Raw genomic sequence first — 18298 nt, forward strand, 5'->3', positions numbered from 1 at the left:
CAAAATAAGCTTCATGACTTGAAAGGAAGATATTTGTGCAGTTTATTCAACCATTAACACTTCCTCACTCCTCCTTTTCCCTATTCCCTTGCAATAATTGTACACTTTTTTTTTAACCTTCGGTTCAGTACCTCTCTGGTTATTTTCGTTATTCTGTATTTTCTTTTTTCCATCTCATAGTTTTGTAACCTTTCTGCTTTCTTTTTCCCTTTAGCTCCCTGTTTTTAATCCTTGATATATCTCCAGATCTTCCTCTCCACTCCCCTAGCAAGCTGGAGAATCTGATGGCAGCAGTTTCTTCTGTTTCCACACGATTGCTGCAATAGGCAGAACTGCAGTGGGAAACCACCTGAGTTTATCTCAGGTGAGATAAAAAATTGGTGAAGCAAAGGCATTTTTTTTTCCCTCCTCCTTTCATATTCTCACAGGCCAACAGAAAGTGAGAGAATCAAAAACCAGGAGGCATTTGGCTGTTTCTCCCCTACCAGGAGTGGAAAACATGGTGCATGCTTGTCCTGGTCTCACTCAAAAGAGAAAGCTGCTGAAAAGCTTGGGCTATCAATGTCACTTCAGCACCCTGAGGTCTAGCTGGGGGCTGCAGTTCACTAGTAGGCATCAGCTGCTGTTGCATGCAGCCATCCTATATGCATGGGGAGGAAGTTTCTCTCAGTTGCTAGGATGGTCCTCCAGAATTATGATTATTTGACCTCTCTGGAACCTGGCAAAGCACCCAGGACTGCTTGGTTTTAGACTCAAATAACAAAACTGGAAAACAGGAAGAACTGGGGAGCCTGCAGCACACTGCGCCCAACAGCACAGTGGTTTATGAAGACCCCCCAGCAGTTCCCAGCAGCATGGACACACACCAGCAGGGCTATCAAAGGCAGCCAAGTGCCCTTTGCTAGAAGCATCACTTTAAAGCCAGCTCAGCTGCTGCAGCAGTGGTCCTGCAGCCATCAGGAAGTGCAGCATGCAATCAGCAGTGCTGCTCCTCGCATGCTGCATTGCTTTGCTTCTCATCAGTGCTCTCCTCATTAACTCATCCCAACTGAAAGAACGAGGCACGTTGCTGCACAAGCCACCTCATACTTCAGCAGAGAAAGGAGTGCTGCCTGTGGGCTGCTGCCTACCTCCATCCTAGTTTTTAAATGGAACACCCAAAGCTATTGCAGAAGCAGGGCTTTATAGGCACAGGACGCCCACAAAACAGTCATTTATTAACTACATTTGATTTCCTGCAAGGGAAGTTCTGCTACTTCTCCCTGACCTTATTGCTTGAAACAGAAATTCATTCTCCTGGTGATGAATTCTGCTTACCCAAAAAAAAAAAAAAAAAAAAAAAAAAGGATGATTCTGCACTCTGAGGGAACTGCTACCTCTTCAAAAAAATGTATGACTGACAAAGTGAGTTTTCACTGGCACATATCAAAAGTCTAGATGTGTAATAAAAAGAAAAATCTTTCACTGAATGCTTCCTAACATTTGTCTTTTAAAGTTATCAACCAAATTTCACTAAAAGTCGTTCAGTATTTTACTCTCATACATTGAGGTCACGTACAGTGGTGCTCTCATGCTGCAAATTAGCTCCTAGCAAAGAAAAATGAGGTTTAGTTATCATATGGTACATCAAGTTCCACCTGTCCTACAGGAGATTCACATGTCATCAGGCAATTAAGATGCCACTTCACTTAGCAACCCTTATGGCATGTCAGGCTTTTTATTGTAGGTGGGGCAAAAAAGAAATCCATAGCACTTTTTTGATTAATTCCAATTATGTTAATCTCTTGCATCTATAAGATTACCTTCTCCTCCTACATACTCTTCATGCCTGTAGCCCTACAAAAAAAAATAGACTGAAATCCTTGAACTACTGATGCTCCTGGGAGTTTTGCAACAGACTTCCAGAGCTCAAACTTTAGTTTCCCTTCTCCACCTGATAGATTACTTCTCTGATGACTTTTAATCCATTTCTTTTTCCAGTCTTGCTAGGTTGAAAAAACAGCTGAGGTGCAAAAGGACAAAGCTGTTTTTCTGTCACTGACAACAACACAAGATGGTCTTGGCAGATTTGCAGCCACAATGTTCTCTATGGTTGTTTGCTAGGCAGTTCAGCATCTTGTGGCTATCCCTGATAAGCCTGTGGCAGTGAGTGCACCCTCAGCAAGTTTGCTGATGACACCAAGCTGGGTGGTGCAGCAGACACCCTGAAGGGAAGGGATGCCATCCAGGGGGACCTTGACAGGCTGGAGAAGCGGGCCCATGACTACCTCATGAGGTTCAACAACACTAAACACAAGGTCCTGCATCTGGGCTGGGGCAATCCCAAACACCGACATAGGCTGGGCAGCAACTGGCTTGAGAGCAGCCCTGAAGAAAAGGACTTGGGGGTGTTGGTGGATGAGAAGCTCAACATGAGCCATCAGTCTGCACGTGCAGCATGGAAAGCAAATCACATCCTGGGCTGCATCAGGAGAAGCATAGCCAGCAGGTCAAGGGAGATGATTCTCCCTCTCTGCTCCACCCGGGTGAGACCCCCCCTGGAGTATGGTGTCCAGTTCTGGAGCCCCTATTACAGGAAAGATATGGGCATGCTGGAACATGCCCAGAGAAGGGCTGGAGCTCCTCTCTATGGAGATAGACTGAGAGAGTTGGGGCTGTTCAATCTGGAGAAGGGAAGGCTCTGAGGAAACCAGTGCTCTTCCAGTATCTTAAGGGGGTCTACAAGAAAGCTGGGGGGGGGACTTTTTAGGGTGTTGGGGAGTGATAGGAGTGTGGGGGATGGAAAAAAAAAGGGTAGATTCAGATTGGATGTTAGGAAGAAGTTTTTCACCATGAGGGTGGTGAGACACTGGAACAGGTTGCCCAGGGAGGTGGTGGAAGCCTCATCCCTGGAGGTTTTTAAGGCCAGGCTGGATGTGGCTCTGGGCAATCTGATGTAGTGGGAGGTGTCCCAGCCCAAGGCAGGGGGGGTTGGAACTGGATGATTCTTGAGGTCCCTTCCAACCCTGACAATTCTCTGATTCTATGCAAATGCAAATTGTCCCTCACAACCTACTGCTGTACATACAGCCCTTGGACTTTGTGTGTTGCAAGACCAAATGACACAGCTAGTTTACTATTCCAAGGTAATCTGATACAGGTTAAGTGAAATTCTAGAGTTAAACTGGTTCAAACATTAGTTCAACTACAGTTTCATGTTCTCTCACCTAACAAGGCAAAACTCCCCAGGGGATAACAGTAGAATATGAAGCAAAACCCCACCGCTTGTTCCTTTGTTTTCCAAACCTGAAAGGCATTATCTAGAGATTCACCACTTCCTAGCACACATACCAGAGTGCAGTCTGAGCAGATGGTTCAAAGCAAACTGTCAATCCCTTTGCAGTTCAAACCAGCGGTGAACTACTCCAGCTGTTTTCCAGATCAAAAATATTATTGTCATTTTGCTATCGCTGCATGCTGAGGGTTATGTAACAAAAATGCACATGTCCCTCTGCCTGGAATGCAATTAATTTCCTCCCTCCCTCCCCACTGAGAGTGGTAAGTAGCAATTCAGACAGTCTGGATGCTTCAGTTTTGAGCACGGCCAGAGATGCAACCCTGGAAGGATTCCACGTGGTAACCCACTATTTGTAACACACCAGTCTTCTGGAGGTCTTACACACAGGGTATATTTTGCAGTTTGGAAAGAAAATAAACATTATCATCCTGTTTATACATGACCTTACTGTCTGCAGGGTGCTATGAATGCTTTGCTGTACTTCTTCTTCCTTAGCTATAGACTCTGCTTTAGGTTGGAACTTTAAATAAGTCTGCTAACTAGATGAAGCTTTGGGCTCCCCAGTTCAAGAGAGAGAGAGAGAGACCTGCTGGAGAGAATCCAATGGAGAGCCACAAGGATGGTTAGGGGACTTGAGCACCTCCCCTATGAAGAGAGACTGAGAGACCTGGGGCTGTTAAGTCTGGAGAGGGGATCTCGGTGGGTGTCAAGTGGAGGGGGCCAGGCTCTTTTGTGTGGTGTGCAGTAATCAGACAAGAAACAACAGGTAGAAGCTTCAACATAGAAGATTTCACCTCAACATGAGGAGAAACTTCTTTACAGTGAGGGTGACAGAGCCCTGGAACAGGATCCCCAGGGGAGCTGTGGAGTCTTCTTCTCTGGAGACATTCAAAACCCACCTGGATGCATTCCTGTGCAGATCCTGGGTGATCCTGCTTTGGCAGGGGGGGTTGGACTTGATGATCTCTGGAGGTCTCTTCCAACCTCTAATGTACTCTGATACTGTGAAAGTAATGGCTTCTGATCTGAAGTCAGCTGCTATACTTGCAGCATCCTTTGGTATGCAAAAATAAGGCATTGTGCACTATTGACTTTGAAACAGCAGCATAATCCCATCTTAATTTACAAACACCCAAACATCATCGTGCAGGTGGTTAAATTCAGATTCCATAATGTTCAACCACTTTGTGCAATTTGCTTTCCTAAAGAGAACAACTGGAATCCCTTTGCTTAGAACAGGGCACTCAAGAAAACAAAACTAATTTCCTCAATGCAATCTTCTCTGCAACGTGCCTTTCATCCTTGTAATGAGAGCACCCAGGGAGATTTATATCTCAACTGCAAGATCTTCAGGACAGGAGCTGTCTTTCTATAAAATGTTGGCACCATACTTACCATCTCTCAGTTGTTCCTGTGATATAAATACACTGAGGTGATCAACTGTATGCTGGGTGTCAACTGAGATGAAACATTAACTTAGCAATTAACTGCAGCAATTTCCTTTAATGTGTTATTAGGTGGTTCAGCTTGTTCTGCATTTCTGGCACTGTTTACAGCTGTGGGGAGCACCTGCAGTGGTTTTACTGTTCTCACCTGGTTAAATAGGCCAGAGCCAGCTCAGATGCTGAGGGTTTTTTGGGTTCCACCTTTTTAGTAGAGATTCCAGCTTCCCTCAGCAGCTGCTTTTCCTTCTTCTTGCGCTCTTTTTTTAATTTTCTCTCCAGTTTCCTCCTTTCCTCTGCTGTAAGCTCTTCCTCTTCTTCCGTTGCCTGAAATAATCAACATTTAAATACAGTGTTTATACTTCTATAGGAGAGTGAACAAAATATGCAGCAATCTTCATAACTCACTATTTCTACCACCCCTCTACTCTGCTCAAGTCACAGAACTGTAAATTCTGCACTGAGATCTGTATAACTGCCCTCTAGAGTTGATTCTACTGTTCTCAGCAGCACAGTAATCTAAGCACCTTCTAGCTGTTTAACACCAAAACCATGAAAATTTGTTGTGCTGTTTGTTCTTCCACGCTCAAACCTGAGGGGGGAATGTGAACAGCAGAGGCTGTTTCATAGTGGAGGGAGGGTATGGATTTATTTTAGCATACACAGGTTTAAGTGGGAGAAGTGGGATTTCCCTAAGATCCTAACTCTCTGGGGCTGTTTGTTGTGCAACCTCACACTTCCCTGGACTGAGAAACCTCTGTCTGCCACACAGGGACTTCACCTGCAGTATGCCAAAGGACATGTGATAACTGCCATCTTCATCCAAGACCACTCAGAGATCCTTTAGCAATCTTGGGTAAACATACACACAATCTTCAATAAACATACATCTCATAAAGGTTGAAGTTTCTTCAGGCTTGCAGACAGAACAGTTAATCATTCACATCTCTAATCACATCACTACAAATATACACATGAGCATACTCCAAATGAAAATTTGCTATTTCACATGCAGATGAAGAGGGTTAAATAGATAACCCTGTTTTTATCAGGGAAAATCCAGTATGAGATCACAGTGCGGAAATAAAACACCCTTCCATAGCAAAGTGAGACTGACTCCAGGGACTTCCAGATGGCTGAGAAATATTCATTCATATCTTTCCAGGCAACAGTCTCACTGAATTGTTAAGCATCAACTAGAAGCACACCAAAAAAAAAAAAAAAATTGGGTCTGCTTATTCAATGCCGTCCTCAATATTTCCCTAAGAGAAATATTACAGAACCTCAACTTTGGATACCTTGGGTATCCAAACACCTATGAACCATGGGAAGCAGGAAGGACTTGGGACAACACAATCCATCTCTTCTGTGAAATGCTAGAGCATCAGCAATGACTGGAGGCCAAACTGGATGCAAAAGAAAATGTTCTTCCTCCTTCCCACTTACTCGCTCCCTCCTTACCCGTTTGAGGAACCCATAACTGAAATCTGAGTCCATAAGAAGATCAACTGCTTTATGGACAGATTTTTGTAAAGCTCACTTTATAAACTGGCAAATCCTTAATGTTGTATCAGTTTGTGTTAGTTGAGTGCTTTCCAAAGAAAATTGAGACATGGTGCTAAATAACATTATTTCTGCTGACACACAAGCAAAAGATGGTTAAACAAGACAATACCCGGACACAATCTTATTTGCTTTTAGACACCTGCTAAAGACTAAACATTTGTTCAGTGTCAATTCATGTATCATCTAAATTTACTCAAGCTCATCTTTTCAACTTGCTATTTCCAAAGACCAAGAAAAAAGCAAGAAGGCAGAAATCAGAACAAACAGAAATGAGACAGTAAAGAGGATTTGTTTGGATTTTGTTTGGTTTTGGTTTGGTTTTTTAAACTTTTTAGCTACTTTTATGGAAAAGCCAGCATTGGTGTGCCAATGTGCAAAAAAGCAAGCAAAAAAGCGTTTGTGTAGAAGACATTTTGTAACTCATGCTGAGAATAAAGCAATATTTAGGGTGAAGGTAGGTACATAACTGTTACACAGGAAACAACATTTTCATTTGAAAAGCCACCCTGGTACTTACTAAAATAACAACCCAGCCACACAAAACCCAGGAAAACACTGAGGGTGGTCATTTATAAAGTGTTTGTAAAAGATTACTCCAGCAGCTGTCCAACAGACGACACACTACAGTTAATCTTCTTTGAAAAATAATGTAATGAATTTGTTTACTTTTCTGTGAGCTACGAAGCTTTCAAATAAAAGTGACTGTGGCACATCATTAGAGCTGGTCTGATAAAGCTTCTTCATACTTACAGTAAATGCACATCTCTGTACCTTCCCTTCCCCCTCCCCACATTCCTTGCATCATCAAAAAGCTTTTTATCCCTCTCTCTGACCGCTCCATTAAAAACAAAACAAGTTGCTCCCTCCCTGTAGGTCTCAACGTAAATACCGAGCCCCAGACGACGTTTGTTTCCAGCATCACAATCGATGCACCGTGGGCTGTCTGAAACACAAGCACTGTTCTCCCTGCAGGGCTGTGGCTGTCCTGAGCATGAAAGAGTTAGGATTTACAGCTGGAGGTACCTTCTGTTAGCCCACAGCATCATCCAAGGAAAATGGGATTCGTCCAGCTCCTGCCTGGGACTCCCGGCACGCATACTGTGGAAGCACTCACAACTGTACAGCACAAACAACTTTTTTGGTTATTTTACCCATCCACCTCAACTTGGATAACCTAGTAGTATGTACCACAATCTGGCCTTGACTAGTTTTTCATTTGAAAAGCCTCTAGTTTTACATGGTTCATAAAAATTCCTACATTTGGGGGTATCACTGCTGCTGAGGCTGAGGGTTACTTTTATCACCATTTGAAAGAAAGCAACACAACTACACCAAACCTTTCCCAAAACCTAGGCCTCACAAGAAAACAAAGCCAAACCTTTGACTGGAATGCAAAGTCTAGCTGTATTTATTTTGACATGGATGGGCTCTGTTATGATACTCTGCTGATGCATCTTGCTTTCCTTTAAATCAACAGCCTTGGTTTTTAAATTTCACTTTTCCTGAGCCATTGCTGTGACCATTTTACTGAAAGCTGTGTCCAAAGTCTGGGAGCCATTCAGGAGTTTTAGTATTATGTCACTATTTAAATTAAAAAAAAAAACCAAAACAACCAACCAACCAAACCCCTAACTAACAGGACTTCATTGTTTTGAGGTCATAAATTTTCCACGTTGTCTCCTCCTATATTTATAAAGTGACACCACAATTTGTAGTGCCACAATTTAGTCTTAACTACAACATTGTAAAGTCCATACTGGTGCCTGCGAGACACTTGTTTATTGATGTGATAAATTTAAACCATGTGCATCCAGAAAAACACAACACTTGCTTATTTGCAAAGCCTGCTGAGAGCTACCACACCACCTTGGATTGTGGGCTCATTAGATCTCAATCTAAACAAGGTCAGGCTAGGTCAGTGCACTTGAATGAATGACATTCAGAGGACAGCCAGTGTTTTCTCGTGATTAAGGAGGTGGGAGTCTTCCACTTGGAAACTTTCCAGAAGGCCTGAAAAGGTGCTAAAAGGGATGTTGCCACTGGAAGGCATTATTTTTGAGCAAAAGACAAGACCCCCAAATCTTTAGCACTTGCACACATAAAAATCCATGTGATCTGTGCAAAGGGCTGTGGAGCTGTGAGCTCAGACATCTGAAAACAAATTCCCAAAATTCAGATTATACCATGCCCATCTGCACGCAAAGCGCTGTGACTGCCAATGCTGTGCCTTTCATCAATGCCTGGCTCCAAATTCCTGACTTGCACATCAACACAGTGATATACTGTAAATAGTCTAAGATGTCTGACTCAAAATATTTGGAGGCTTCAGCTGTGGCAGTTTTAGATACCATCTGAAGTTCCCCATTATTCTTTGTAATCTGGAAATACTGCACAAATTTAAACCATTCTGTAGGTGATCTTTAGAAATGAGCTTACCCATCACAAACGGGGAGCCATCTGCAATGGAAGCAAAGTACTTCATGCTGTAAAGCAGTCCTGCTAGGCAAGCCAGAATAGAGAAAATCAACCACAACTGCAAGAAAAACTGGCAGAAAGATGTGCCCCAGACAGGATTTCTTGAAGATATCTGAGCCTTTTTTCTGCAGAAAGCGTGACAAACCCCAACAGCCGTAGCTTTTTCAGACACTGCATCTGTGTAAAAGCTTCTACTGCCAGGGGACTATGAACCATAATAACTGGGCAACCAGTACTGAGATGGCATTAACAGGACACTAATTGCATTGTGTTTCAGCAGAGCAGTAAGTGCATTTTTTAATTTGCTTCCAGATTTATAGTTACCCAAAGGTCCTTGACTGCCTCATACTTGAGTAGAACTGAAGACGTCTTCTAAAGGCTTCTGTTCCTCCTCCACCCTCATCACTGTTTCAAAGACTCCTACATTTGCATCCCTAGTTGTTGCCAGCACAGAATAATGTTGACAGAGTCAGAAACACTGAAGAATTACTGCAATGAACTGAATACTCATTTATTACAAATCTGCCTCTAGGATTTGCCTGTGTAGGTCTAAACTTTCTGCCTGTTCAGGGATTCAGCCTTGCTGCCAAACCTATAGCAGTAACCACAGACCAGCCACAACACCAAATTTGCTATTTATTAGTATCAGTGAATCCAGCTCCTCCAAAACCCAGCAGACTTTTATCCTTTTCTACCAGCACAGCAACAGAAGCTTGTAAAACAGCAAGGCAAGCAGCATCAGAAATTCAGAGGCCTGAATTATTAATTGATTAACAGGGACAAACATATTAAAAATGTGTCCAATTTCTGAAGTAAAAAAAAAGAAAAAGACAGGGAAATGTATGGTATGGCTTGTTTCATAGTAGGAGCATTGTACCACCATGTTTGTTCATTAAGCTCACGTTATTTCATAACTGTTAATACAGAGAGATGTCAAAAGGGGCTTTGTTCACTGACCAAGAGTTGACGAGGAGCTACCAACCTGTCACATAATGGCTTCTGCTTACAAATAGCCTTTTGCCCTAAAAATACCCCATGCATATGATATCTGCATGCACAATGTCGTGTTTCAGTCTTACACAATGCATAGGATCCCAGATAAACAACTGGCCATGTGCCAGCTTAAAAACAAAAAGCAGCATCTATAAACACAGTTCAAAACCTACAAAGAAGAAAGGCTGGCAAATCCTTAGATGCAAGGTTCATAAAAGAAAGATTGACAAATGATTTACTAGCTGAGGCTGGCCAAAGAACTGTGCTACAACTACAGCCACAGGATTTGCATCAAATGGTTCATGGCCATATTGAATTTGAATAACTATTTTGTATCATTTCTTACAAAAAGAAGAAGTATGACCAGAAAGGGCATGTGAAATTCCACCACATGCAGAAAGCAGATTCAGAATGAGAAGTACAACTTCTAGAAGCATACCTCCTTACATCATGTCTCTAGCTTTAACCAGAGGAAGATTTGTTTAAAATCAGGCATTGCTCAAAAGTAGTTTTTCACAAAACCTAGGTGGTTTAGGATCTCAACTCCTCGCCACAAAAACATTGGGAATAACTTACATTAAGCTGATTTGGAAAGATTTCTGTAGACTCAACCCAGGCAGAAAAGCCTCAAAATAAGTTCTGCAGGAAGCCAGATTTAAATGAGAACAAGCTTTTTATCTTTCTGATCCAGGAAAGGATTCTTTTAGTGGTTTAAGTGTTGTTCTCTTTCTTTAAAACAGAGTCCTTGTGTACTGAGCTATAGTATCTCACAAGCACAAGTGATCAGGTAGCACCCTAAATTAGCAGCTGTAATTTAGAATACATGCACCTTTATTAGCTGGAAACCAGGCTTAATTTACAACTATGTGATCTTTACACAGATCTGTTTCACATATTTACAGCTAATTCTGAGGAGCACATAAAGTGTTATCATTAGGAGCTGCTGAATAAGAAGAAATTGAACAATTTACTAAACTAAATGAAAGCATTTATAGGCACACAGCACAATAACCATTTACAGAACCTAAGCTTGTTGAGCTCCCCTTTATAGATTGTTTGCCCCTATAAAATATGTACTACAGCAGTTTCACTTCTAAGGCAGAAATTAGTACCACATTTTATTTCTCCTTTTTCTCCACCAGTATCACAGTCCTGAATACAACAGAAATATTTAAGACACCACCACAACTGCAGGCTTGGGGAATGCAGTTTTGCTTCATTTGCAACTCCAGCACTGCCAGGGAATTTCACATACTTGTTGAAGGATTTTGCTCACACTCTAACTCTTAATTAAACCATGTGAACCAATCAGAAGATGGAATTAAAATAAAACAAAACAAAAAAAAATAGGGAGGGGGGGACCCTCTTGGAAATAATTTGTATCCACATCCCTGTGGCTTACACACAGTCCTTTTAACCCCAACCCAGAAACACAGAGAGGAATTTTAATAGAAGGAGCCACGAGACTGTCGAAGCACTCGGCATTAACATCGCCACCAAAGTTGTCGACCCTATTAGGGGTGCTGACCAAGTCTGCAGGAGCTTAAAAAGGCTTCGAACTGCCAGAGGAGGTAGAAGCAGAGCACAGGCTGTTTTGAAATCCTTGCTGGATAATTATTTTAAATAAATAAATAAAAGAATAAAAAAAAAAATAAATAAAACAACCCCAAACCACGAGCTCGATCTCCTCCAATGAAAGAGGTACCACAGGGTGTAGGCAGGTTGCCAGGCGAGCTCGGCAGCGTGACCGCACTGCATTGAGTTTCTTTAATGAAAGCCAGGAAAGAACACATTACACAGTGTTTCTTCTGAGAGCCAGCTAGCCTCCAGTGATTGAAATCAATAAAAACAGTCGGCAAGGGGCCCAGTGGGGGAAGAGAGAAATCTCCACTACAGCATTCAGTTTGCTTTCCACTTTCTCCCTCCCCCCCTAAAGTTAAACTCTGAAGATCACCATGACAAGCTACTTCGCTTCCAGCCCTGGGAAGACGCTGGTGGGGATTTAAAGGAAGCGAGTGCTTTGCTTTCGCCTCCCTGCCTTCGCTCTGCCCCCAGCGTGAAGGAAATGAAAAGCTTGTTTGGAATCTGACTCCCTCCTGGAAAAAAACTTCATCAGACAAGTGCATCGTTCTACAATTCGGGAAAGGGATGGATTTTACGGTCGGAGAACGGTAAAAGGTGAGAGGGGAGAGAAAAGCAGGAAACTGATTCAGCCAGAGCCCACGTACAGGCTAGGATGTCCACCACAGCAGAGGGGACCTCTGAAGCTGCGGGAAGGACTGCAAGCCAGCGCCTGAGCTCGGCAGGATCCACATCTTAAGGCAGCCGAACCCCCGGGGTACACGAGACTGAGCACTGACCCAGGTAAGCAGAACCTGCTTCTCATGATCCCCTGCGCCGCGTCCCGCACCGGAGCCTCCACACATTGCCCCACGTCCTCCCTCATTAACCTCAGGCAAGTTAACGCTAAGCTCGTCGCGTCTCTAAATCGCGTCGGGCCACTAATCCTGGCTGGACTATAGGACATGTACAAAACCCCTTTGTTTACCCTTTTTTTTGCGTTGAATTTGGTAGCTGACAAGGTAGGACGGGGCCATTGCGTAAGCCCAGCCCCTCGAGGGGCTCACGCTGCCGGTCCAGGAGGGCCGGCTCGGAGTAAGGGAACAGGGCTGACAGCGCGCTGGAGCCGCCTGTGATCTGAGACAGTGCCAGTAATGAATTTCTAATGCGGTCCACATTTATCTATTTTAGTTATGTATTTTAATCACCATAGCAGCCACATACAGTACATACTTGGACTGAGTTCCATGTGCTGCTCTGCAGCTTGCATGGACGGGGGCGAGCCTGATTGTTTTCGTCGAAAAGAACTTTGCAATTACACGGTGAGACAGCCAAGGGGGATTTCTGGCACCTTGTTCAGGAATGACCAGCACAGGCTTACCCAGCACATGGATATTCTGCCGTCCCCCCAATGCATGCAGTTTTTACAGAGATAACCCTATGGAAACGGGAAAGATAAAGATCACAGCTGTAGATCACAACATTCTTCTCAAGTGTTTTTGGCCAACTGCAGATGATTTTTCTAGACTTCAGTGAGACATGAAGGGTGAAATCCAAGCTCACCTTTTGCGATGCAAGCAAAAAAATGATGATCGTTGCACCTCTTTTCCAGCGGCGGCAGGAATTGACTGGAACTGATAATAAATAGGTGCCTGCAGAGCAGAGCAAAAGTAACCATGCTTGGCCTCTCCATGCTGGTCACCATTAGATGTTGACAGCAACGCATATGCTCACTGTCAGAGAGGGCTGGGGAAGGACTGGAAGCCTCCACTTCCACTTAGTGTTTTGTCACCTCATTAACCCAAACCTGTCTGCTACAGTGCCTGGATGACTCCGATGGTAGAAGAGACTTCCCAGCATCTCCCCTATTTCAGTACCAGCAGGCAGAATGTAAGAACTAAGTACAGCAAATGTATTTCTACAGGTGCAATGCTGCTCTTTCTTTAGAAAACAGCCTTTTGAGGGTGATTTTATTATTTTCACATCACATGGAAATGGAAATGACCCCATACACTCAGAGAGTGACCTGGAGAACACCTCCATGACCAAAAGAAAGGGATTGTTATTTTTGCACATAAATTTAAGCATTTTTAAAGCCTGGACTGTTCTGATCAAGCTATGAAAACAGCTGAGGCAGTATTTAAATAGCAAGAAGTTTTACTGCTGATTTTATCAGTCCAGTTTTGAACTGTTTACACAAAACAGTCACAAAATTATAGCTGAAGATGCAATTAAAGAACAGTCATTTACAATAAAAAAAGCAAAGTTGTCATTCATGATAGAAGAGAGCCCCATGTGAGTTTTGGACATATCCACAGACCTTCTCAAAACCTGTTCCAGGTTTTGCCTCCCTTTGCAGAAATGACAGCGTTGTTACAGTGTGAGAGCTAAGATTCCCCTCCCACACCAACAATAACCAGGAAAAATTAAAGAGTCTTTAAAACCATCACACAGCACCTTCATAGCCTCCAATTCACAGCAATCACTCCCACACCAATCAACAAGTCTGTTTTACACTGCTCTTGGAGCTAAATTTATCCTTGTGCAGAGGAGCTCTCTAAAGTCTTAACATTTCAAACGAGGAAAGCTTAGGTGGGACTTAGACAATGCACATCATTTGTACTGACATTCTCAAGCTCAAATGATGTTCCTACACATTACTCCCTCAGTAGAAAATAGAAATATTATCTTTAAAGCAGAGTGCAGGGTATTTTTGCTCACAGTGTATACTTTTCAGAAGCTAAGTGGTATGAGTTTCCACAGCACTGACTGCTAACAGAATGTCTTCTTTTCAAACACACAACATAGGAAAAGAAAAAAATTCTGTTCTCTTTCAGAAATTTCAACCCAGGACAGATATTCTAGCAGTCATACCCACAAGGCAAGACTTGTCAAACTTCTTCATGTTATTAAAGCAGATTCCCTGAACAGTGACCCAGTCCTTCAGACTCTTCCTTAGAGTGTGGAGATCTAGAAGCATCCCATGTTGCTTTGCCAAGATGGATACAACAAAACAGAACTAATGGGAACATACTTCTTATCTTTCTACTAATCTTGATGGTCCCTATCATCAAAACACATGTTCACCATAGTCAAGAATTCCTAACAGTCAATGACAGTTGTCCTTACAGTCCTTTACAAGTGGTAAAAGAGCTTTTAGAATACAGTACGAAAGGTTTTGTAATGCTCAGCAAAGTAGATTAAACTATTTTAAAGATGGAAAGACAAACATTTTGGTTTAGTCTCATCTGTCTAAATCTTTATGAAGGGAAATACCTGGGATTCTACAAAACAAGTTGGATGGCTGTTCCAAAAATGATGAAATTGAACAATGAAAGTGCAAACATCAGGATCTGCTCAACACCTGGAGAGCCCATCTTGGGTGAAACATAATACTTGTGCCTGTACTGGTGGAATAAGTATTGCCATCCCTTTCCAATTATCATAATCTGACACTTCTTGAGTACTGTAAAGCTTCAAGGTATCTCCTTTCTTATTTTCACCAGTGGTTCATGTTCACAGTACTGGCTTCAGTCATCTGAGTATATTTAGTTTGCTCAAACTGACAGCTTCTCTGTAACATACCCCTTCTGACTCAAAAATGGAATACAATTAAACATACAGTTGGAGAAGGTGTGTTTTTCCCCATCTGTGGCAAAGACTAGTGAAGCAGAAAACTATTACATGAAAAATAAAAGGTTAGCAGTCCCAAGGAAATGTGGCTTTCCTTACAACTCAAGCAGCAATTCTTATGTTTGACTTAGGAAGACTTTTTTGTTAAAAACAGGAAGGCATCAAAACCCATAAAAAAAACTCTTCCTTTCTCTTTAACATCAAGTTGTCATTAGCTTCAGCTCCAGAGTTCAACATAGGGAATACATATCCTGGTACTTATCTACACTCTACTTTCAAACTCTCTGTATTCTCCCAGACCTCACCAAAACTTCCATTCATTAATTTCTTACTAAATAAGACTATCATCACTTGTAGTTTGCTATACTCAGATTCCTCAAGAAACCTAGCTAAATATTCCAGAGTGTGTTTTTTGCATACTTGTATTTATATACACACCACAGCACACACACACATGGAATATTCTGTGATGGTAAGACGCAAAAGGAGACACTCAAGAAAACAGAGTAGGCAGGATGAATTTCTTTAGTAGAACATGTTCATTTCATGATTCAGTGACCCTAAAGCAGGCATCCACATCAGTACCCAGAACACAAGCAGCCCCTCAGCTGTCCTGCACATTCATACTATGACACCTGAGCAGAAGGGTATCAACAACCTCACATCTTGGTATTTGATTTGCTTTATAATAGGAAAAATAGTTCAGGAGACAGAGAACTGGACCCTGAGTTTGGTTATGAAAACTTAACCCAAAATGAGGAATTAACGAGATGGACATTACAGATTTTTGCATTTGATAACCAGAGATCAAACAGAATTGTCAGGGTTGGAAGGGACCTCAAGGATCATCCAGTTCCACACCCGCTGCCATGGGCAGGGACATCTCACACTAGAGCAGGTTGCTCAGAGCCCCATCCAGCTTGGCCATAAAAACTTCCAGGGATGAGGCTTCTACCACCTCCCTGGGCAACCTGTTCCAGTCTCTCACCACCCTCATGGTGAAGAACTTTTTCCTAACATCCAATCTGAATCTACCCACTTCCAGTTTTGCTCCATGCCCCCTAGTCCTGTCACTCCCCAACATCCTAAAATGGGTGTCTTGGACTGTGACAATTAATTTCTGTGAAATTATTGATCTTGGAAATATATGTAATTTCCATTACTAGACTTTTGAACAGCTTTACACAGAATTTTAACCTGTTTAAAGAAACAAATACTGTAAAGCTCCACTTGTATCTTACATACAGTTCAGTTCCCACTGAATATCCTGGTTCAAGAGGTTTTGTCTCAGGGAGAAAGGAAAAGGAGTGATGTCTCTAAGAGCTGGCACAAACTACACCATCTAGCTTTCCTCCAGGTCTGTTTGCTGCTCTTCCAATTAAAAATGATCAAGTGCAAGCAGTACCTGTCTCATTAAACATGACTGGGGGCAGGGGGTGGGGGGGAAATTGAATGCATCGTTTTGTCAGTTAGAAATGGTCTCCTGGAAGTTCCTGAAGAAAGTTCCATCAATATTTTCAGCATTTTGAAAGTCTGTGAAATGAAGGTGCAATCCATTCCCAAATCCTATGGGATCCTATGAGTTCCCTGATAACTATATGTCTATGATACTAACTTAAGCTGTCCAAAGTGATCACACAGTCCTGGAAGACTGAAATGACATCTGCTTTTTATAGCCTCAGGTATGCCCTCATTATGCTTTGGTGAGGCAGAGCAGAAAATTGAAAACCAATTATGATTTAAGACCCTAAATTAAAACCGGTCGACTGTTTAGTAAAAATACTCCATAAACCCTGCTTGTGTTTCCACAGACCACACTGAAGGATATCATTGTAAGAGCAGCACAATACAAGGTGATGGTGGTTGCTTATTTTAAATTAAGGCACCTAGCAGCTTACCCCCAAATAAATTTGCTATTAATCTACACTTCAGTAGTAAGTAGCCTACAGATGTTATAAAATACTACAGGTTTGCATGGATTGAATTTACAGCTGATGTTAGTTTCAGAGTCAGGCTTTACATGCAGAAGTTACTTACATCTTTGAGAAACCAAGTATAAACACAGCAGAAAAGTGGCAGCTGCCCACAGCAGTTTGAAGTGAGGTATAAAACAGAGTGGATAATTACAGAGGGAATAACAGGTGAAATGCAAGCAAGCACCAAACAACACACCAGCAGGAGGATTAGGTTTATCACATACCTGTCGTGTTACCATGGAATTTTGCAGAGATGAAACCAAAGGGAAGTTTTAAGGTAGGAACAACAAGCAAAGTCTTCGCTGCACGCAGGGCAGCGCAGCAAAAAGCGCTGGAGATGGTCATTAGAAAATACAACCCTCAAAAGGTAAATGTTTGAATTGTTAGTGAAAGAAGAGTCAACATTTCCATAGTACATAGTTGATAATGGGTGGAGTGGGAATGGATTGCAGAGCTTTGAAAGTGAAGTGGTTTATGCTTGGCAGAAGAAAAGGAGAGCAAGCACTTGAACTTAAGGAAAAACTTCTTTACTTTGAGAGTGCCGAAGCACTGGAACAGGTTGCCCAAAGAGGTTGTGGAGTCTCCTTCTCTGGATACTTTCAAAGCCAACCTGGATGTGTTCCTGTGCAACCCAATCTAGGTGAACATGCCCTGGCAGGGGGGTTGGACTAGGTGATCTCCAGAGATCCCTTCTAACCCCTGATGTTCTGTGATTGTGCATAAAGGAAGAGAGAGGTTAACAGCAAATGGAAGATCCATCTCAAGGGAAATTCTGACCTTCAAGCAATTAAAAAAAAAAAAAATCTAACTAATATGACAAAAACCCAGGATGCAGAATTCCTTTTTGAACAGCAACATATTTCTTTTTACCTGCAAGAAATACAACATACTTTGAAAAGAGAGAAACCAAACTAAAATGAAAAAAATTAAAGATTCTACCTTAACATAAGACATTCCAGTACTGTGAATGGGAAATGTGAAAGCAGTTATCATACTCCTCTGTTGAAGGTTGAATTAAAAGTCAAGGTGTTTCCTAAAACACCTTAAATAAAATTGTAATCTCCAAAAGGAAAAAAAAAAAAAAAAAAGGCAAGCTTGACAAAAAATATTGTCTTACGTTTGTTTTGGGTGGTTGTTTTTTGGTTTGTTGGTTGGTTTGGTTTGGTGGTTCTTTGTTGGCTTGTGTTTGTTTGTTTTTAGAAGCTGGGTTTGTTGTGGGGTGGGTTTTTTGGTGGGGATTTTTTTTTGTTTAGTTGGGGTTTTGTTTGTTTGCTTGGTTGGTTGGTTGGGTTTTCATTTCCTTTAGAAATTATTAGTGGGAGCTAAAATTGTGCTGTAAGGTTTTAAGGTGGAAACTGTGAGGTGACCTCCTGCCA

At 42.2% G+C, this 18298-nt stretch overlaps 1 protein-coding gene across 1 annotated transcript in view; it reads right to left on the reverse strand.

The window, feature by feature from the left end:
* C22H7orf50 (chromosome 22 C7orf50 homolog) overlaps positions 1–11511 on the reverse strand; it is a 35923-nt gene extending 24412 nt beyond the window's left edge. The window contains exons 1-2 of the mRNA XM_054391329.1: positions 11419–11511; positions 4871–5046 (exon numbers count right to left, since the gene is read on the reverse strand). Of these exons, the coding sequence (XP_054247304.1) occupies positions 4871–5046; positions 11419–11511 (269 nt within the window). The remainder of the gene's footprint in view (positions 1–4870; positions 5047–11418) is intronic.
* Positions 11512–18298: the final 6787 nt, after the last annotated feature.

The sequence above is a fragment of the Indicator indicator genome, chromosome 22, assembly GCF_027791375.1.
Source record: "Indicator indicator isolate 239-I01 chromosome 22, UM_Iind_1.1, whole genome shotgun sequence".
NCBI lineage: Eukaryota > Metazoa > Chordata > Aves > Piciformes > Indicatoridae > Indicator > Indicator indicator.